The sequence below is a fragment of the Magnolia sinica genome, chromosome 8 (genome assembly GCF_029962835.1).
Source record: "Magnolia sinica isolate HGM2019 chromosome 8, MsV1, whole genome shotgun sequence".
Classification (NCBI taxonomy): Eukaryota; Viridiplantae; Streptophyta; class Magnoliopsida; order Magnoliales; family Magnoliaceae; genus Magnolia; species Magnolia sinica.
Window position 1 is genome coordinate 34,101,666 of NC_080580.1, and position 22,150 is coordinate 34,123,815.

General features: G+C 40.1%; 2 protein-coding genes across 9 annotated transcripts; both read left to right on the plus strand.

The window, feature by feature from the left end:
- Positions 1-344: 344 nt before the first annotated feature.
- LOC131253218 (uncharacterized) lies at positions 345-15,740 on the plus strand. Of its 8 annotated transcripts, XR_009175025.1 has the most exons (7): positions 345-842; positions 1,510-1,618; positions 4,711-4,825; positions 8,406-9,335; positions 9,376-10,008; positions 10,133-10,519; positions 13,619-14,337. XR_009175025.1 is itself a non-coding variant. In XM_058254124.1 (6 exons), exons 1-4 carry the CDS (start codon positions 731-733, stop codon positions 8,451-8,453), a joined length of 384 nt encoding a protein of 127 aa, XP_058110107.1. In that variant the 5' UTR covers positions 367-730; the 3' UTR covers positions 8,454-10,008; positions 10,133-10,519; positions 13,619-14,288. The 8 variants fall into 8 exon arrangements, 7 of the variants coding, with proteins under 7 accessions (XP_058110104.1, XP_058110107.1, XP_058110108.1 ...); XM_058254124.1 differs by having other exon boundaries at positions 367-842; positions 8,406-10,008; positions 13,619-14,288; XM_058254125.1 differs by lacking the exon at positions 10,133-10,519 and having other exon boundaries at positions 367-842; positions 8,406-10,008; positions 13,619-14,288.
- LOC131254215 (probable LRR receptor-like serine/threonine-protein kinase At3g47570) lies at positions 15,716-21,967 on the plus strand. The gene is made up of 5 exons (XM_058255213.1): positions 15,716-15,786; positions 18,539-18,673; positions 18,768-18,839; positions 19,074-21,082; positions 21,933-21,967. Exons 1-5 carry the CDS (start codon positions 15,716-15,718, stop codon positions 21,965-21,967), a joined length of 2,322 nt encoding a protein of 773 aa, XP_058111196.1.
- The last annotated feature ends 183 nt before the right edge of the window (positions 21,968-22,150 follow it).

Sequence of the window (22,150 nt, forward strand, 5' to 3'; positions counted from 1 at the left end):
TTCTAAATCCTTATCTTAACTATTTGAGGCAGAGAAGTGAGAATGCCACTTGACTCGTGAACTTAATGTAAGGTCCGAAATTGGCTCAAACTCGGCCTGAATTCGTCCGATTGCTGACCGGGCCGAGTTTGGGCGCGACACGTTAGCCCGATCACCGGGCCGGGTTGAGCCCGGTCACGGGACTCGGTTCGGCCAATGTACACCCTAGACCCCGGTAGACACGCAAGCGTTTTCCCGATATAAAAAAAATAAATCTACAGTAGCATTACCGTAGTTATCCATGGAAGCGGGGGCATTTGACGCTAGTTTCCCTTAATGTAATCCAGAAAGTAGCGTCTGAGAGAGAGAAAGAGGGAGATGTGCTGTCGCGTCGATAAATCAAAGCAAAGGAGCTCCTGATCTCGCGATTGCCCCATTTCTCCGCTCGCTCTGAAATGCCTTTCCATTTTCACCTATTTTCGCCTCTCCCTCTCTCTCTCTCTCGCGCGTCCGGATCAATCGAACGGTCGCGATGAAGTCTAACGGAGTTTCGTTGTAGAAAATGGGAGTTTGGCAGCTCGTTTACAGATCTAATGGAGTGGTTGAGAGTTAGGGTTTAGATCGGGATATCGCTATTTTTCGCTGTCGTTTTCGTTGCCGTACGGCAATGAATCGGAGTTTCAGGGCTGCAGAGTCGAAAATGTAAGAGCCCGTAGAGCAGCAGAGGCAAGGGAGGAGCCTTGGAGCTGTGATGAAGGACAAGGAAGAGGATCTTGCGTTGTTTCTCGAGATGCGGAAGCGCGAGAAGGAGCGGAATAGCTTGCTTCTCCTCCACACCTCCGAAGATTTCGATCCTCCTTTAGGTATGCGCTCCGATGGTTTCCACTGTAACATTCAGACTTCTTGGGGTTAGATTCAATTCTTTCCAGACCTTAGGTTTTGAAAATGCTGCCAAATTGCTATTTCGCATCATCTTTTTTTTTTTTTGGTTTCTTTATTAGTTTCTATGAATCGGATTTCAATGTCCAGTGAGTGATAGCTTCAGAACTCAGATATTCTTTTTTATTCGAATTTCGTTTTCGACAGTGCAACGTTTGAATCTCCTTTGTAATTTTTGTATCTACGGCATACATGTGATTTCCTGAGGTGGACCCCTCCATGTAGATGACCTACTCCCGACATTGGGCCAGTCTACTCATCAGATATGGTGTAGGACACAAGAATAGATGTTCGGTAGCAAGTTTCTATCTTGTTTACATTAAGCATACAAGTGTAGCGCACAAGATGGGTGGACCAGCCTGCTCTTTAGGTTGCCTCATCTACGAGGTGGGGGCCACCTGATGCAAGGCTTGGATGTCCCAGACACGTGCCATTTTGACATGTATGGCTGTATTTGGAAATGTGCATATCAAAATCACCTATTGTTAATTGGTGTTACCAATCTTGTAACTCTGGACTTATCCATTTTGACATGTAGATCTTTTCCATCTTCTTTGTTTCTTCTAACTTGCAAATGTTTCTGGATAACAGGGTCGAAACCAGGCGGTTCTCCCATATTCAAGATAGTGTCATCAACACCACATAAAACTGCTTCTGATGACTTCCTAAACTCCGACAGCGAGAAAAATGATTATGATTGGTAATGTTACAGCATCTCATCCACTTACTAAGGAATGCTGAAAAACATTGATGATAAGGAATATTTGGGTGCACCACCAAGTTGTGGTTGGCAGGGCTTCCAAAGTGCAGTCATTACATTTGGTACTTGGGAAGAACCCATTAATCATGTTAGCATTTCCCACCCCTTCCTTCCCCAATCACAACTGAGGTGTCATTCTTATCTCATAATTTGGCAGCAGCATCTTATTGGCCTGGGAATCAGATCGCCAAGATTTTCCCTAACATTAAGAGTTCTAGCAGTTTTTTTTGTTGTAAAAGTTGAGTTGTGAACTGTTATGCACTTTATTTATATATAATTAAAAAAACACTCTAGAATCAAACAAAACTACTTGCAAAGGATTGGATATGCACGTGCATACCATGTATTGCAGCACTTCTACGACCAAAAGTTTGAGAAAATTCACATACAGTGGAATTAAAAATGGTGGTGTAAAGAAGCTGTGAAGACAATTTTCGACAGCCCTCTAGTTGTGTACTATAGAGTTAAATGTAAAGCATGCATCCATATTTAATATAGTGATAAGGTTTTTATGGATTGTGTATGTATAACTAGTAATATTTAGTTTAGAATGAAAGTTGCATATGAGTAGAAAATAGATTTATTTGGTAGAATCATTAATCACAGCAGTTGAAGATGGGTGTAAGATAAGTTCTGGAACAAAAGCAGGAATGAGGTTCTGAAGCAGTACCTTGGTGCGAGATTCTTTGTTGGAACGTGTTGTTTGCATCATGTACTGCACTAGAATCACTTTTGGGCATAGTTTGTATCTTGTGCAAGGCAAACTTTTTGAGGGGCAACACTTCACGTTTGCCTCTTCTATAGCAAGCATGTCATCCTTTTTAAAGATGGCAATTGAATTTGCCACAACTCAACAATGAGATATACGTAGAAAAGCTTGCTTGGGGGTGTTTATGTGGTTTTTTTTTTTTTTCTCCCTGCAGCTACAATTCCCATCTCAATAGTGCTTTTCACATACGTGATCTAGAGATGCATGCACACGGTTTTGAAAATTGGTTATTATATGGCCGTATCCGGCCGGCCTGTTATGTGATACAGGGTGAACTGGTCCATTACAAAAGAAAAAGCCTTTTTCATTTCCCACTTCTTTCCTCACTCAAACTTTAAAGGAAGCAGAGAAACTCAATTTGTTACTGCATCCAGGCCTATTTTGGGATCAAAACATAAGATATTAGTGGGGGTTGATTAATCCAAGCAAAATAGATCATTTGGGGGGGTGGGGGGAATAGGAAGAAGGGGTAAGCCATCAGTCCACTGCTTTCCACTTTTTTTCATCCTTATTTTATATATTTCAATATAGTATATCTGATCCACCAAAATCATGCTTGGTTTGGGTTTGGTTAGGGCATATTTTCTTGACTTTTAGGTGGTGAAGCTAACAATCAACATTCTTGTCAGGGAATGGTCCGATTCTCCATTGAACACATGTTTTTTTATTTTTTATTTTTTATTTTTATTTTTTTAAAATAATAGATTTAGGCATTTTACAATTTTCCTTATATCTGGAAAAATTTCTTAGAATTTACGGGGGGGGAAGAAAAAGCTGAGACAGGCCTATATCACCAATTGTGGGTTTGTACAGTCCAATACACCCGGGATTGTTAACAAAAAGGGAAGCTTCAGATATTTTCAGTTTGGCTAAATTGCATGCGATGGGATGGGCGAAAGCTTCAAAAGCTGTCAATCCAGCCTAGTTTTTAGTCATTTGGTTAGATCTGTAATCTGTTTTCTTTTATGTTTGTATTCTTTTGGCTTCGGCCTTTCTTTCAATACTATTATTGCAGTTCAAAAAAATCATACAGGAACTGCAGTAAAAATAGAACTCCAGAGAATTGAAGATGCTACATCTTGACTAGAATGGAGCACATCAACTCAAGAACCTAAATTCCTAAGGATAGCAAATAGAGTTACCTGTAACAAGAAACCAATGTGAGACTAAACCCAGAACACAATAACTAGAACATACATCCATGGATTTAGAGAGAAGTGTGCTGATTAACTTCTTTTGATGTCATCTATGTTGGAAACGGTGATTGTTTCCCAAGCAATTATTAGATCTTCAACCTTACTAATTGTCTTGTGCGTGTAAACACTGATGTGGAAGCTAATTATGCACTTTGGTGGGATAAGGATGGTTTCCTTAGGTTCATCAAGTTGCATAGCAAGATGCTTGCAACAAACATTTGAGATTGTTTTTTGTTTCTCTAATAGTTGAAACAAGGAGAAACAAGTTTTTAAAATGTTTGAGGCAACAACCAACTTTGGTGGATGTGAAATCTTTTCGTATTTGAAATTTTGACTCAAGGTCAAGGGCTATTGATAAGCATAAATGTTGGGAGTTTCAGCGCTTGGAATGATTTATGAGGAATTATGCTTGAAGCATCATGTCACCCCATGTAATGTATAGAACGGCTGAAATGGCTTGTGGCTGCTACAACTGATAGGAAAAGGCTAGCTTGATCCTGGATTTAGGAGTTAAGGGTTATTGAATGTCATCGTTGAGTTAAGAATTCCTGTAGGTGGCCCGGAGTGAATGGGTTAGTAGTATGAGTTTTGTGTTTCCCTTGCCTAAAACCTCAAGAAAATCAATTCCTTTTTATATAATTTGCACTACTACAAATTAGCAATGTTGCATTTTCTTATATCACAAATTATTAAAAGAACAATCTTACCTTTCAAAAAAATAATAATAAAAGTAGAACAATCTTCTCAGTAACGATTCTCTTTTGCATTAGTTCTTCCGGAAATATTGTTGTGAAATTGATTGAGAAATTCATTTCTCTGTTTTTTTCCTTGTAAAGCGGAAATTTACTTCCTTTCAAGATGGAAAGTATATTCTACCTTTTTTAATCATTGTTATTTGTTAAGCATCTTGATTTTTTTGCTTTCACATGTGTGCCTGTTCGAGATGCATCTGCATCGGAAGTGGAATATTTTATTTGCAATTTTATTGGTGGCTTATGCATGATGCGAGTGAGGTTAAACAAATGAGTGTGGATTGAGACTTACCGAGGATTCTTTTCTGATTCCAGGCTTCTTACGCCACCTGGTACTCCTCTTTTTCCTTCTCTGGAAATGGAGTCAAACAAATCCACCCTGGGTCAGATTGTAACCCCCAAAGCTCGTCCAACTGCACTGAAGTCTAGGGTGAGCCCTCAGTATGACTTGTGGATTCTCAGTTATCAATCCTTGCAATTGCATTACTTGAATGCTACAAAGTTCTGTGACAGCATCTCTAATGGGATAGCTATGAATCTGTCTTCTTGGTGTATTTTTCTTTTCTCGTTGTTTTCATGCAGCTGTCTTGTGAAATTAATTTAATGCGAGAACCCTGCATGTTACACTTGGATATTTATTTAGTTGAACCTAACTGTAGGGACATTAGAAAATGCCCTTGTCTGAGCTTGGGCAATAAAGAATTGGTTGGAAACAGATGTTATTGTTTCTTAACATTTAGAGCTCCACATATGCTATTATACATTCTCAAGGAAAGGGTTGGTCTCCTAGGGTCAACCTTTTAATCTTAGTATGGTTTTGTTCCTTTTACCTAGTAGACAGGCTTTTCATGAACTTTCATTCTATAATGTTATCAAAATGTATGTTTCTACATTTTGTGCATCGATCTTTTTCATGTTGTATTTTGTGAGTAGTTTAGTATTCCCTTAAGTCTTATGATTTCTTATTCACGAATCTATCAAAATATAGCATTTCTTGATTTCTTGTGCTCTCTCGTGCATGTTGTTATTTCCCTGTTGAAATAGGCAAACAGTACCCTTTTTGCCTTTTCTGCATGTTTCCAGTAGACTGCTCTGTTCTGAGAGCTTCACCTGTATTCTGCAAGGGCATAGATGATTTTTGGTTCTCATTAAAGCAATGAATAGGGGATTGGTACTCCCAAACGTGTGCCTGATGTGCTATAATCAAGCTGAGACTATCAATCACCTATTCCTTCACTGCTCCTTTGCCGGGTGTATGGAACGGGATCCTAGATCATGCATCGGTCCATTGGGTTATGCCACAATCTATTGACAACCTTCTCCTGGCTTGGCATGCCTCGGATGGGGGAAAGCTGAGGAGGAGGAGATGGCGTGTAGCCTTGTTAGCGGTATTATGGTCTTTATGGGATAAAAGGAACGGTCAATGTTTCCGCAACAAGAGTGGAAGCAGGGGTTTTCTCCAGGGTTCTCCAATTTATGCGGGATTGGACCCGTAATGTTTTTTGAGGGTTGTTCCAGACAGGGCGCTGATTGTTGTTGTATTTATATCCTTTAGTTTTCTCCTTTCTTTTTATTTATTTATTTATTTATTTACTTTTCTGTTTTCTTGTCTTGTGCTGTTGTTAGTCTGTTTTGCCTGTGTGCCCCTTTTGCTTTTTGCTTAATAAAATTTCACCTTTCAAAAAAATAAAATAAAAATCAATGCAATGAATAGGACGAAGGGTGGGAAATCACTATGTGTTGATATGCCTTAGGATCCTATAATTCCCAGTAGAATTTTTAGGGCCTGTTTGGCTTGCGAATTACATCAGCAATTCATTGTAAAAGTGCAATGGTTATAAATTACAATAACCGTCTCTTGGAAAGCAGGTAATTTGACCGAAAATTCCCATGTTTGGATAGGCATGGTAAAATCATAATGATGATACTTCTATTACTGAAATGTCAAAAATCAACAAGAAAAATACACCTGTGCATGTTTGGACGGGAGATTACCATTGTAGTATAATGAAAATTTGTAATGATTACAAATTTCTTTACCTGTCTCCTATTTCGTTTGCATTTGACAGTCGGATTACGTGTTTAAACAAATGTTGTAAAATCGTAATGATAATGCTTTTATGTTACAAACAGGCTACAGTTTTGTTATTCAATTTGGTGGCGGTGTGAATGTGCAACTAGTTGACTAGTTCCCAAGCAGCAATGCTTCCCCAATGGCAGATAGGCATTTGATGTCGTGGTATTTCTTGTTTCTATAAAATCATTTCTGTAAATTATGCAAACGCAAGGTGCTTTTATTACTTTCAACAGATTTTTTGCTTTTGCGTCTTTCTTTACATTCTGATACCACAAATTCTGTGAATCTCTTCTTTTGATGAACATAACTTCATTTTTATCTCACAATGAAATATGAAAGCTGAATATTCACATGATGTCATCGGGTCAACTCTAATTGTTGATACCAGATTATGATCATCAACTTGTTTAAAACCACTGAGCTATCGCTAGCATAGAAACCATCTTCTGGAAGTGATAAAGGCAAAGATAGCTTATATTGAAAAGGATGTGAAACACATCACACTATACAAGACAAAAATTTCAGGCAGGGCCAACGTAAATGCCCACTGGCCCACCTATCATATGGAAGGAAAACGGGAGGCGAGCAGGTCAGGCCACCCGCAGGCTGCCCAACCCAACTATAAATATATGGGAGAATCCATGCTGTATTTCTCTCCTCACTATTCCTTTTTACTGCATTCACAAACTCCAAAATGGAGCTCCCACGTATGAGCCTATGGGCAATTTGGTCATTTCTCCTTCTATCTTCCATACACCTTCCATGTTTCTTCGGATCTGCCTCTCATTTCTCCAACGAAACGGATCTCCTTGCTTTGCTCAAATTCAAACATCTGATAACCGACGATCCTCTACATTCCTTGAGCTCATGGAACCATACTCTCCACGTCCGCCACTGGCAAGGTGTCACTTGCGGTGGTCGACGGCATCCTCAAAGGGTCACCGCCTCGAACCTCACAGGCCAAAACTTGGTGGGCTCCATATCACCCTTCATAGGGAACTTCACCTTTCTCAGGATAATCAGTCTCTCAACCAACAGCTTCTATGTGACCATTCCTAAAGAGATCGGCCGGTTGTTCCACTTGACGTATCTCCGTCTGACCAATAACACATTCACTGGAGAAATTCCAGCAAATCTGACCCACTGTTTGAAACTCCAATTTCTTGATCTTTCCGGGAATCAGCTCACATGGAGGATTCCGACTGAGCTTGGCTCTCTATCGAAGCTCACCTACTTAAACCTTCATCACAACAGTCTTGCAGGAAGCATCCCACCTTCACTTGGAAACCTTTCGTCTCTCACTGACCTTTATCTCTCAAGAAATAGTCTGGAGGGCAGCATCCCAGATGACCTTTGTCAATTGGTGAGCTTAAAGTTTCTTAGCATAGATGAAAATAAACTGTCAGGTACGATTCTGCCTTGGCTCTACAATCTCTCCTCTATTGTCATGTTTGACGTGGGATTTAACAGATTTCATGGAAATCTTCCACCTAATATAGGATTCACTCTTCCTAATCTCCAAAGACTATGTTGGAGGAAACCAATTCACAGGACCCATACCAGTTTCATTATCCAATGCTTCCAGACTTGCAGTAATTAACCTTGCTATGAATAGTTTTAGTGGATCTGTGCCCATGAATTTTGGAAACCTCAAGGGTCTCTTCCGATTAGTTTTGGGGGTTAAATGAACTTGGAATTGGGAAAGCTCGTGACTTGAGTTTTCTTGATTCTTTGACCAATTGCAGTAGCTTACAAGTGGTGGGGGTGAGCAGAAATCATCTCAGTGGTGCATTGCCCAACTCCATAGCAAATCTTTCGACCCAACTGACATTCCTATCTTTAGGAAGTAATATGATATTCGGAAGCATTCCATCTGGGATTCAGAATCTGATTGGCTTAACAGTACTGAATATGGAGTGTAACTTTCTGACAGGTACAATTCCCATTGGTGTTGGGAAGCTTAACAAGTTGGAGAAACTAGGATCCTTACTCTTGTTCCGGTGGTAGACTCTCAGGAGTTTCATCACCCGGTCAAGGGTTCAAGGATCCACAGGTGGTGAAATCCCACTAAGGTGTGAGTGTGTGGGTGTGTGTTTGCATGTGTTAAAAAAAGAGAGGAGAAACTGTACTTGGATTCAAATGGATTATCAGGACAAATTCCATCTTCCTTGGGCAACATCACGAGATTGTACCTCCTCAATTTACATGAAAACAAACTATCAGGGAGCATACCTTCCACTCTTGGTAATTGTCTAAACCTGAACTTCATATACCTCTTCAATAATAACTTTAGAGGTACCTTACCCCAACAACTTTTCAGCATTCCATCTCTGCTTGATCTCTGAGCTCAAGAGAACTTTTTCACTAGTCTGCCACATGAAGCCAGTTACTTGATATTCGGTGTTTTCAATAACAAATTATCAGGCGAAATTCCAAGCTGGCTAGGCAATTGTCTCAGCCTAGAGTATCTTGGGTTGGATGGGAACTTCTTTCAAGGATCAATTCCATCAACATTTAGTACTCTAAAAGGCCTTCGATACCTGGGTCTTTCACGCAACAACTTATCTAGGAAGATTCCAAGATATCTGGAGAAGTTTTCTCTAGAGTATCTAAATCTATCCTTCAATAATTTCGAGGGTGAATTACCAAAACAAGGGGTCCTTGGAAATGCCAGTCGAATTTCAGTGCTCGGAAATAGGAAGCTTTGTGGGGGTATTCATGAATTACAATTGCATCCATGCTCTAGCCAAGCTTCCAAGAAATGGGAGAAGCCTCTTGCTTCAAAAGTCAAATTCTCAATAATTGGTGTTGTCCTGTGTCTTATATCATTATTGTCTTTCTTTACCACTCTTCAATTATTGGTGTTGTCCATGCTCTAGCCAAGCTTCCAAGAAATGGGTAAGAAAGTTGAGAAGGAAACTTTTTTCTGTGCCTTCTGTGGAGGATCCTTTTATGAACGTCTCTTATGTGGAGCTCTTTAAAGCAACTGATGAGTTCTCTCCTGCCAATTTGATCGGAACTGGAAGTTTTGGCATCGTATATAAAGGGATTCTAGATCATGTTGGGACTATGGTAGCAGTGAAAGTCTTCAACCTTCAACGACAAGGAGCTCTGAGGAGCTTCATGGCGGAATGTGATGCCTTGAGAAACATTAGGCATCGGAATCTTGTTAAGATCTTAACTTGTTGCTCGAGCATTGATATTTAAGGGCAATGATTTTAAAGCTCTAGTTTACGAGTACATGCCCAATGGAAGTCTAGAGAAGTGGTTGCCCAAAGATGGCCGTGACCAGCCGAGAAGAAGCTTGAAGTTTACTCAAAGGTTAAACATAGCTATAGATGTGGCTTCTGATCTGGATTATCTACATAATCATTTCCAAACTTAAATCATTCCTCTAGATTTAAAGTCGACCAACATTCTTCTTGATGATGACATGATTGCTAGCATGGGTGATTTTGGGCTAGCCAGGTTCTTATCTGAGGTTGCCCAAACTACCTCAGCTGGGATGAAGGGATCTATTGGGTACATTGCTCCAGGTAATAATTTCATATATTTCCTATCATTATTATATTTGTTGTTATTTTTGTTATTCTTATCGTAATCACCATCATCATTATTATTAGGCTTAAGGCCCAAAAATCAAACTGGTTTGTGATTCAGGTGGAGCATACCAAAGGAAACCATTGGGTAGAGGGATGCATGCCCTTGGTTTCTCGCATGACCCATTGTATGTTTATGTGAGATACACTCCAACTAGAGGTGTACACAGAACCGAGCTAGCTCGGTTAGTTCGCTCGACTCGACTCGAAAAAGTTCGATTTGACTCGGTTTGAAGTTGAGTTCGAGCCGAGTCGAGCTGATTTTTTAAGCTCGAAAATGAGTTCGAGCCGAGTTCTAGCTGGCCCCAGCTCGATTTGACTCGGATCGAACCCAGCTCGAATCGAACTCAGATCGAACCAGTTCGGTGACTCGGTTACTTTGATATTGATGTTGCTCACCAAGTGTTTGATGAAATGACTCAAAGAAGTGTGGCTAGTGGCAAGGAAGGTATGTGTATGAAACCAACACCCTTTTTTTCTTGATTTTTATGTTGCTTAGAAGGTGTTTGATAAAATACCTGTAAAACCATTGTTGTTGTCTCAAATACAATGATATTTTGAATGTGCAGTCCAGGTGTTTGTGAAAATGCTGCAATGGTGAACTTGGCTCGATCTCGGCTCGAACTGGCCCAAGCTGAGCTGGCCAGTCAGGCTCTAGGACCGAGTCGAGCCGAGTTCGAGTTGAGGTTAGCTAGTGGCCGAGCCGAGTCGAGCTGAGGCCAGCTCGACTTGGTTCGACTCGATGTACACCCCTAACTCCAACCATTAGATGCAACATCCCGAGTTAGGTTCAAGGCCAAAAGATCAGGCTGACCTATGATTCAAGTGGAGCACATATGACTGAGGCATGTTCTTTAGGTGGGATCTGGCAAGTGGCCTTGGCCTTATCATTCTTATGATCAAGTAGGCTAATCTTGTGCATTGAATGTGGAACACTAGTAAATCATCTAATTGTCGTTTTTTTAGGCATCCCATTTTCTTGGTGGGACAACCTAAATGGGCAGGCAAGTTATCAAACCAAAACCGTGCTGGCCCAACATGCCAACTAGTTAGACGTACAACTAGTTGTCTATGAGCATTTCTCATATGTGTGCGTATGAAATTTTCCCCCTAGAGCCAGTTCTCACAAGAACTTAGTGAGAACCTTTGGGAATGCATACGTGAGGTCTCGAGTTCGATATCAGATTACCTAAAAAGATCCTCATCCCATATGATGTCTGTACAAAATTCAATCCATTCATTGGATGAATTACCTTGTGATCCTAGGGCCTAAAAAGCAGGTGGGACACAACAAAGTGGGAGGAGATGCCTACCCTTGATTTTTATCTGGGTCTACCTGAGTTGCAAAACAGTTTGATTTTTTAGCTGGGTCTCCATTCATGGCTCAGTGGTAGACTCACATGAATTTCAACAATTAGACCAGGGATTGAGTGCCCATGTAGTGTGAGTGTGTGTTAAAAAAAGTTTGATTTTTTGCCCACCTTTCATCTAATAAGCCAGATGAAGGGTTTGCTAGGCTACAAGAATCGTATTAGAGCTTGTTATTGATGCAGGGACATGTGATGACTTAATTCTAGATGCATGTATAATCAGGTTAAAGAATGTTCTAATAAATACACGAATCAATTAACTGTTTACAATCAAAGGGATTTGGTAAATTTTAACACAAAGATGAGGTCATTCTGTCAGGATCATGCCCCTTAGCATAAAATCACATAAACAATAAAAATGGAGGACCTTGGGATATGAGGATATCCCATATCTAGCAGAAGTCAATCCACGGTAAGTTTTGGATCTAATTCCATTGACTAACCATCCATTTTTTCCGTTCAAACTAAAAATGGGATTTCAGAGAGGAATGAAAGGGGTGAAGAATGAATGGTTCAAGATGAAGAAAGTACAGATCCTTTTGTCGTTAAAAGAAAATGAGGATAATTATTACCTTTTCTTGCACCTCGAAGATCTAGAAAGAAGGAAACCTAAAATCGGGGTGGAATCCTTAACACTCAAGGGCCAATCCCAAAACCCTAATCTATTGAATAAAGAGGAAGAAAAGATACAAATTTCTATTCATTCAATAATAATGAAAATAGAATTTTTCACAACGTATATATAAGCTATGGAAAAAGCAAAAATATATTGAAGCCCCTGAAAACAAGAAAATAACCAAAAAAAATGAAAAATATAAAGAAAGTGCAATAAAGTCTTTGAGACAAGAAACAAGAAAAAAGAACAAAAACGCCTAAAATTAAAACACTCGTGTGGTAGGGTGTGAAATCCGACCCATAAATTTATGGTCAGAGTGTGGTCATGTCGCTCCTGCACTCGTAGCGTGTTAGAAAATGGGTCTAATGGACCCAATGTCCATCCACATCAACTCATCCGCTCTGGTACTCTATCAGTGACGCCTCCTTTTCTGGTATACTCTAAAGGGTGCACCACTAATGTTCACATCAGTTACACACTATACATGTGTAACTCAAGGACGAGGTTTTTCAAGTAGAGGGGTCTGATGTAGGATGTGGTAGAGATACATTCTTCGTATGGTTGGACAAAAGGAAGGTGAACCATAAATTAGCCACAACTTTTGATTCGGGTATCGTTACGGGACACACTACCTATGAATTTTAACTGGAACAGGCCATCCGGGGCTAACCAACCCATTTAATGGTTGCGTTAGTCCGTATTGCGAGAAAATGCGCGCTTCTAACTCAAAAGCTGGATTTTAGAAAAAAAAGAAAAAAAAGAAATACTATTTTTAATATTTTCGATTTTAGTCATATTTCCTTATTTTTAGAGTTTTAGGATTTTTTTTTTTTCCGTTTTTAGAAATAAATTGTAATCATGCTTCTAGCAAAAGTTTATCTAGAATTTTTATTTTTAGAAATTAGGCTTTAGAAGAGTTTTACTAGAATTAAGACTTTTGTTAGGATTAGAAATTTACTATTTTTGGTAATTATGAATTTTAGTTTATTTTTTTCTTTGGTAAGAGAGAATCGAGAGTTGATGGACATTATCACACAATTACACATTACTCAATAAACTTGATTTTTCTCTCTTCTCTTTTTCTTGTGGATTCAAGAAAATATCCTTGTGGATTCAAGGTTTTATGCACTTAAGGAAGATGGTGATCTTTCTCTTCCCTTTCCCACGCTCTTCGCTACGTCAATTTCAAAGATCCAGATATACGAAAGTGGTGCTCACTTGCACCTCACATGAATCACGCCATAATAAGGTATGACGAATTCTTATCTGATGAAGGATTTAGTTGAGATATGTGTGAAATAAAAATCATACAATAACTTGTATGTTCACTTGATGATTGAGGAGCTGAGTTCTTTCATTGGAGTAGTAGAGTCTTGTTCAATGTAGAACATCTTGCAAGAACTTACAAGTTCATAGGACACCAATTGATGTTAGAAATTTGGATCCTTAGAATAGTAAAAACGCAAATACCTGTTCAAATAGAATACTCTCTCTCTCTCTCTCTCTCAAAATTTAACTTTTGGTTTCTAAATGGTTGCTTATATGTGAGCATGAATTGCAGAGTATGCGATGGGCGGTAAATCATCCACACAAGGAGATGTTTACAGCTATGGAATCCTTCTATTGGAGATGATCACTGGAAAGGGGCCAACTGATGACATGTTTAAGAACAATCTAACCCTTCATCATTTCGTAAATTGGCTTTACCTGAACGAGTAATGGAGATTGTTGATCCACGACTGCTTGAAGGAGAAGCAGAAGTTACTCAAAGCAGCAGAAATCATATCGATAGAAGAAATAGAATGGGTGGCTGCTTGATTTCAATGATCCGATTCGGTGTGATCTGTTCTGCGGAATCTCCAAGAGAACGAATGGATATTAAAGATGTTTCACGGAAATGCATGCAATCAAGGACTTGTATCTTGGCAACGCGATTCACGGAGAAACAAGTTTGGTCACAACTGTTAGACGAAGGTCCGTCTTACCTATTTAAAATTTTAAAACAAAATAAGTTTGTTGAACACTTTTTAATAAGCTCTAGATATATTTAGTCTTGGCTTAGGAGTGGGCTTGTATTGATGGTGAATATATTGCAAGATGTGCTTTTTTTTTTTACCCCATTTTTCTTTTTTCTTTTTTTTTTTTATTTCATGTGAGTCAAAGGGAGATTGTATCATGAATGTAATGAGACAAAGGCATCATCTTATTCCTATAAGAGTACTATTGGGTCATTAAGATGTTTAATCACCAAAGCATTTTATTAAACCCTTTTCAAAATGCCATTACAATCCAATCAAGTGCTTTAGCAATTGGGCTACCCACTGGAGAGTAGTCTGAGGAAGTAGTCATCTACTAAGTCCCATTAAAAGATTATGTTGTTTTGCCTGATGAATGTGAAACACTGCTCTACTTTCAAATATCTGTTGATAGACCACCAACAAGATGGTTAGAATCATAAAAATATGGAAATGTCCTGCAGCCCAACTTAAATGCACGCCCGGATAGAGCATCTGAATGTCATCAAGTGCAAATGCAATTACGTTCATGGGTAGGTTTCCATGCACTTAGCCCACCAGATCATTCCTCATTGTTAATTATGGCTCTCGTATTTTTTAGTTTTCTTTTTCATTAGTACTGGTGTGGAAGATGGTAAAATATCCCCACTGCACTAAAACTGAATTAGGAAGGAAACTACAATGCTTTGGGCTGATAAATGGATCGTGTGTGGCATTTCTCTTGTGATACAAATCCTTCACATTCTGGGTCCTGCCATGGATGGTAGGGAGGTGGATTGCGTGGTGTGCCACACACCACTGACCTCAGTGGTGTGTTGATGTCACCTAGTTCCGTGGGCCCAACATGATGTATATGTTATATCCACGCTGTCCATCCATTTCTTGGGATAGTTTTAGGTCATGAGCCCAAAAATGAGGCATATCCAAACCTCTAGTGGACCACGCCACATAAAGCAGTGGGAACAATGATGCCACCGTTGAAAACTTCCTAGGGCCCGCCATGATGTTTATTTCCCATCTAAGCTGAGGGAAAGGCACATGAGTACTCCCTAATGATCATAATCGCTGAGCTCCCAGGCATCACTGGAAATGCGCAACACGGTCAAGACAGCTTAGCCCTCTTTGGGTTCTTGCCTTGGAACCAAGGGTCATTCCCATGGAATGTAATTGAGGGCCTCCGCCAGAACATGGCCTGGAATGTAATAAAAGCCTTCCAACCATGTGTGCTCTGTCTTATGAGTGTATTGGCAATGTCTATAAATATATGTGGAAATCATATCAATCACAACACATGTAAATAAGTATATAAATAATACTAAGAAGCTGACAAGATCTTTACTAATCATCTTGGAATGCCTTAAGCAGTATGCCAGGATGATAGTGACCGAAAAGCAATATATTTGCATATATTCATCTTTCCAGTAAATTATATTTATGGATTGTTGTAGTTTACAAAGATATTTTCTATTCAAAGCATCACGTACCACTTAGTCTTCCCATGGCTATGAATGATGTATTTCTTTTCCTCTTTTTATGTTTGACAGTGTCAATGTCACAGTTGGTCCGAATGAAGATCGGATGATGATGACTGGACTACACACTGTCACTGACATATTCTGCGTCGGTTGTGGATCAATCGTGGGATGGAAATATGTAAGATTAGAAGGGAATCTTTTCAAATTCTTGCAGCAGTGATTGAGGATCTCCTTGAGAGGTAAGAGCATGTTATTTATCATACCACAGGTTGTCTAGATTACTATTAGTGTACATCGAGTTGCCGAGGTGGGTTTGTTATTTTACAGTTTTAAGGTGTCGGGGCCTGATGGATCCAATTACTGGGCGAGCCAAGAAGCTCAGGTTGGTGGAAGCGATGCAGATGATGCTTGATTAACCACGACCCAATTGTCACATTCAGCCATTTAACTGTACAGCTGCCTCTATTGTTCTTTCGACCATCTAGATTCTGAAAATTGGTATTTCTCAGCTTGAAAGCCCCAAATAATATGGACTGGTTTTGCATCACTGATTGCAATTTGGTTTATTCCATCGTATGGTGGGAACTTTGTAGGTCAGGTGGTAGGGAACTGGGTTCATATCATGCACTTGCTCTCATATAGGATTGCCCATCCCCAACACTTGCATTTTGGGTGGGTTCATTGTCTGGGATCTATCCCTCAGGCCTGCAGCTGATGATGCTGTTTGTAAATTATTTAGATGTGCATTGTACATGGATGAAAGTGATTTAAGGCTAAAGCTTGAGTTTCAAGTCCTCTAGGCATGGATTTTCAATTTTCACAGGCAATATCTAACTTCCCAAGTCCTCACTGTTGGAAGGTTTATAACTTAGAAATCAGTTGTTGGACAAGTACTTAGAACTGCAACTTGGGTTGGGTCAATCCGAAACTGATTAATGCAACCTGAGTTTGGGTTGGGTCAGGTTGGGCTGTAGAGGTCTGTGGATTGGGTCAGGCTGGGTTGTCAAGGTCATCAGTTGGGTTTGGGTTGCAGCTTGGGTCCTCTTGAGGTTAGTTTGGGCTCAGGTTTACCTGCAACCTATCCAACCGGTCAGCATGAGCCCAATCTGCCTGCATTGCATCCCAAGTAGTCCTTGAGTTCATTATAGAATTAGATTTGGTACTTGGGAAAACTTGATTTGTTATGCATCATTTAATCATCTCTGACATGCTTTAATTAATAGATATCACTGATTTCATGTCGTTAAAACTTTGATTATGAAGGTTTTGGGTGCAACTGAGCTGGGCTATATCCCAAGCCTAGTCTGAGTGTGCCTTTGTTCGAACCTCTAGAGGAACCCGGCTTGGTCTTAGGCCTGAGTTTTAGGCCCAATGGCTGGCTATGCTGGGCCTTAGCTTTTTACCCATCTTGAAGACCTAACAGCTAGGCGAAGACCAGTGTTGGGATCTTTAGACCATCATACAACAGCAGCCAGGTGCAACCCCGGGGCCTGATTAATTGATAATTAGCCCAGTTTAGTAGGTTGAGATATTTAGCAGAAGATTTCCTACTAAGGGCCAGCCTGTCCTGGCCTGGCCTTAATTTTGTCGGCTTAACCCTGAAATGATGGTTAATTACCAAATGGGCCAGGCCAGGAGGATTGGCGTAAGAGATAGGATGCTTGTCTTGGGAGGACGCGGTTTGGCTAGTGACGCCACCACTAGCCACTGGCTAGTGGTCAGTGCTTTGTAGGCCCCACCATGATCTATGTGTTTTATCCACACCGTCTATCCTTTTTTACACATCATTTTAATACTTTATCCCATAAATGAGGCAGATCAAAATCTCAGGTAGACCACAGCATGGGAAAACAGTAGTGATTGAATGTCTACCATTAAAAACTCCTAGGGCCCACTGTAATGTTTATTTGACCTGGATGAAAGCAATAATAATAAAAAAAAAAACCAAATATCACTTGATCCAAAACTTTTGTAGCTTCTAGAAGTTTTTAATGGTGAGAGTTCAATCAACAGTGTGTACCATTTGAGATTTTGATCTACCTCAGTTTTGGGTTTATGCCATTAAATTATCTGAAAAAAATGGATGGACGGCATGGATGAGACACATCCATCATGTTAGGGCCCACAGAGCACCGACCACTAGCCATTGGCTAGTGGCAGGGTGAGTAGCCAATCCGTTTCCGTCTTTGGACACTTCTCTCAGCATGGGATGAATTCCTTACCCTTCTTTTCAGTTTTCACCTAGGATGATACGGAAAAGAACGGTTGATTTCTGCACACTTACTTTCCAGATCTGATATTGATGTTGCTCACCAAATGTTTGGTGAAATCTTAAGTGCCGGGTAGTAGTAATGAAGGCATGTATATGAAACAAATACTATTTTTTTTTTAATTTTTTTTATAGATGTTGTCTTAAGGTGTTTGATGAAATACTTATAATTAGTTACTGCTGTTTTGCATACACTAAGAATTTAAAAGTACACTGCATGTGTTGGTGAAAATGCCTCATAGGCTTGATTTTAGCTCTAACTCGACTCGAACTATCCCGAGCTGCTGATGGACCTGAGCCGAGCTGATGAGCCAAGTTCGAGCTGGGTCAGGTAGTGGTGGAGCCAAAGTCAAGCTGAGGCTGGCTCAACTCGGTGTACACCCCCATCCAAGACTCCTGTCACTTGCAAGAAGTTTTTATTAAACATTGTTTGCAGTGTTGTGGTCCATCCGAATATTTGTCAACGGGCTATATCTCCGGTAAGTGGTAATTCACCCTTGAAATTGTTGAAGGATAGATTTATGAAAGTTTTGATAATTTTACACGCTTTTATTTAATATTATTTTATAAACATGATTCCGTCCGCTCCATGTCCGTCTCCTCACATTCCCTTTCCATTCCAGCATTCACAAACTCCATGTAATGGAGCTCCCACATATCAGCCTAAAGGCATTTTGGTCATTTCTCCTTTTCTCTTCCATGAGCATTCCATGCTTCTTCAGATCTGCTGCTCATTTCTCTAACGAAACCGATCGCCTTGCTTTGCTTCACTTGAAACATATAATAACCGACGATCCTCTCCATTCCATGAGTTCTTGGAATGATACTCTTCACTTCCGCCACTGGAAAGGTGTCACGTGCGGTCACCGGCATCCTGATAGGGTCACCGCCTTGAACCTCACTGACCAGAACTTGCTGTTCTCCCTAGATTGGGAACCTTTCCTTTCTCAGGATAATCAATCTCTCAAACAACAGCTTCCACGGCACGATTCCTGAAGAGATTGGCCGTTTGCATTGCCTGCGGTATCTCAGTCTCACAAATAGCACATTCACTGGTGAAATTTCAGCAAATCTCACCCATTGTTCGAAACTCGAAGCCTTTTTTCTTTATGGGAATCAGCTGTCAGGGAGGATTCCAACTGAGTTCGGATCTCTATTGAATCTCAGAAGATTGGACCTTGGTCACAACAATCTTATAGGAAGCATACCACCTCCACTTGGAAACCTTTCGTCTCTCACTTAGCTTTATCTCCAAAGAAATAGTCTGAAAGGCAGCATCCCGGATGAACTCAGCCGGTTGATAATCTTGGAGCTTCTTAGCATAAGTGAAAATGAAGTTTCAGGTACAATTCCGCCACTGCTATACAATCTCTCCTCTATTAAGTGTTTGGACGTAGGATGGAACAGATTGCAAGGAAACCTTCCACCTAATATAGGCCTCACGCTTCCTAATCTTCAACAGCTTTATGTCGAAGGAAATCAATTCGCAGGACCCATACCAGTTTCATTATCCAATGCTCCGGGACTTTTACTTATTAAACTCACCAACAACAATTTTAGCGGATCTGTGCCTATGAATTTTGGAATCCTCAAGGGTCTCTCCAAATTATATTTGGGGGGCAATCGAATTGGAATTGGAAAAGCTCATGATTTGAGTTTTCTTGATTCTTTGACCAATTGCAGTAGCTTACAAGAATTGGACATAAGCTATAATCGTCTCAGCGGTGTGTTACCCGAATCCATGGGTAATCTTTCAACTCAGCTGAGAATACTATGGTTAGGGAGTAACATGATATTCGGAAGGATCCCATCTGGGATTAAGAATCTTGTTGGCTTAACAACACTGAGAATGGAGTACAACTCTCTTACAGGTACTATTCCCATTGGTGTTGGGAAACTTAACAAAGTGAGACGACTTTCCTTGGGTGGGAATGAATTATCAGGGGAAATTCCATCTTCCTTGGGCAATATCACCCAATTGTACATACTTGATTTGTTTGGGAACAATCTATGGGGAACCGTACCTTCAAGCATTGGAAATTTTACATTCTTGCAGTTTATACAACTTGACAATAATAACTTGAGCGGTACCTTCCCCAGATCACTTTTCAGCATTCCCTCTTTGACTGAACTCCGTGTTGAAAGTAACTCCTTTACTGGCGATCTTCCATTCGAAGTCAGTTATTCAAATGCTCTTGGAAGATTCAGTGTTTCTAATAACAAATTGTCAGGCGAAATTCCAAGCTCGCTAGGCAATTGTCTTGGTTTAGAGTATCTTTGTTTGGATGGGAACTTGTTTCAAGGATCAATTCCTCCAACATTTGCTAATCTAAAAGGCCTTCGACTCCTGGATCTTTCACGCAACAACTTATTGGGGAAGATTCCAAGATATCTTGAGAAGTTTGTTCTAGAGTATCTAAATCTATCCTTCAACAATTTCGAGCGTGAATTACCAAAACAAGGGGTCTTCGGAAATATCAGTCGAGTTTCAGTGGTGGGACTCTGTGGGGGTATTCCAGGATTACAAATGCGTCCATGCTCTAAACAGGGGAAGTCTCTTGCATCGAAAGTAAAAATCTCAATAATTGTTGTGGTGTGTCTAATTTCTCTATCATGCTTCTTTACCACTCTTTCTTGGGTAAGAAAGTCAAGAAGGAAGCCTTGTTCTGTGCCTTCTATGAAGAATACTTATATTACCGTGTCTTATGCGGATCTCTTTAAAGCAACGGATGGGTTCTCTTCTGCCAATTTGGTTGGCACAGGGAGAACTGCTGCTATGTATAAAGGGTCTCTAGATGGCTACAGATATGTAGTACCAGTGAAAGTCTTCAACCTCGAACGCCGAGGAGCTGTGAGGGGTTTCATGGCCGAATGCGAAACCATGGGAAATATTAGGCATCGGAATATTGTTAAGATCGTAACATGTTGCTCAAGCATTGATTTTAAGGGTAATGATTTTAAAGCTCTGGTTTATGAGTACATGCCCAATGGAAGTCTAGACAAGTGGTTGCACAGAGATGGCCAGGAACAGCTGCTGAGGAACTTGAACTTTCTCCAAAGGCTAAACATAGTTATAGATGTGGCTTCTGCTTTGGATTACCTAGACCAAACATCAATCATTCATCGTGATCTAAAACCGAGCAACATTCTTCTTGATGATGATATGGTGGCTCATTTGGGCGATTTCGGGCTTGCTAAGTTATTCTCTGAGTTTGCTCAAACTAGGACGGTTGTGATAACGGGATCTGCTGGGTATATCGCTCCAGGTAACAATCTCATCTATTTCCTTTTATATTATATATAGTCCTAGTCTATTCGTAGGAGACATCACATGCCAACAAAGTGAGGGTGGCCTTGGGTGGCCCCCACCACGGTGCTTATGTGAAATCCATTTCATCCAATAGATGCATTTGTTAGGCTCAAGGCCAAAATATTAGACTGGCCCATGTTTTAGGAAGGCCATTATGAGAGAAACCGTTGGAGAGATGCTCACTCTTGATTTTTACATGGCCAGCTATGGTGTTTATATGAAATCCACTTTGTCCATTAGATGCATCATCTGAAGCACGACAAGGGCCAAAGAATCAGAATGATTTGTCGTTCAGGTGGGCCACACAAAAGGAAGCAATGGGGGAGAAATACATTCACCCTAGATTTTTACAAGGCCCATCGTGATGATAATATGAAATCCAATCCAACCATTAGATGACATGTATACTAAAATTTAAGCTCGGGGCCAGAAGTTATGCCATTTCCAATTCAGGTGGGCCACTTGAAGGGAAACAGTTTGGAGGGGAGTGTTGCCCTATACATTATTTTGAAATGTGTGGTCCAGCCGAATCATAGATGGGAATGATTTGTGTACGTGTGGGTCCAACCAACCTGTGCTTTCTAGGGACATGCTGTGCCAACCCTTCCTGCAAACCTCCGGTGATATTTCTTCAAACACCGTAAACGAATTCATCATTTCAAATGCCTATCAATCTATTTTTACAGAGGGAATCTATCTGTACCATCCATTATGTCTGAGATTACTATGGTTTGATAATTCTAGCCATCTGGTTAGTGATGCATCAAGATACGTTTGAAAACAAAGCAATGATTCACATTCACCAGGTATAAAAACTGCATCAGTTAGATGGAACTATTAGATCAATCATTTTTTTTTTTTCTGCCAAATCAGTAGTGGGATTCACTGGATGAATAACTCATCAGATTAATATCCAGTCGGTAGTCCAACAGCTAAACTAATTCCTTAAGATTGTAATGTCATTTTGAAAAGCATTGCATAAATAGTATAAGTGAGTAAACATCTTAGTAGCTCAATATTATTA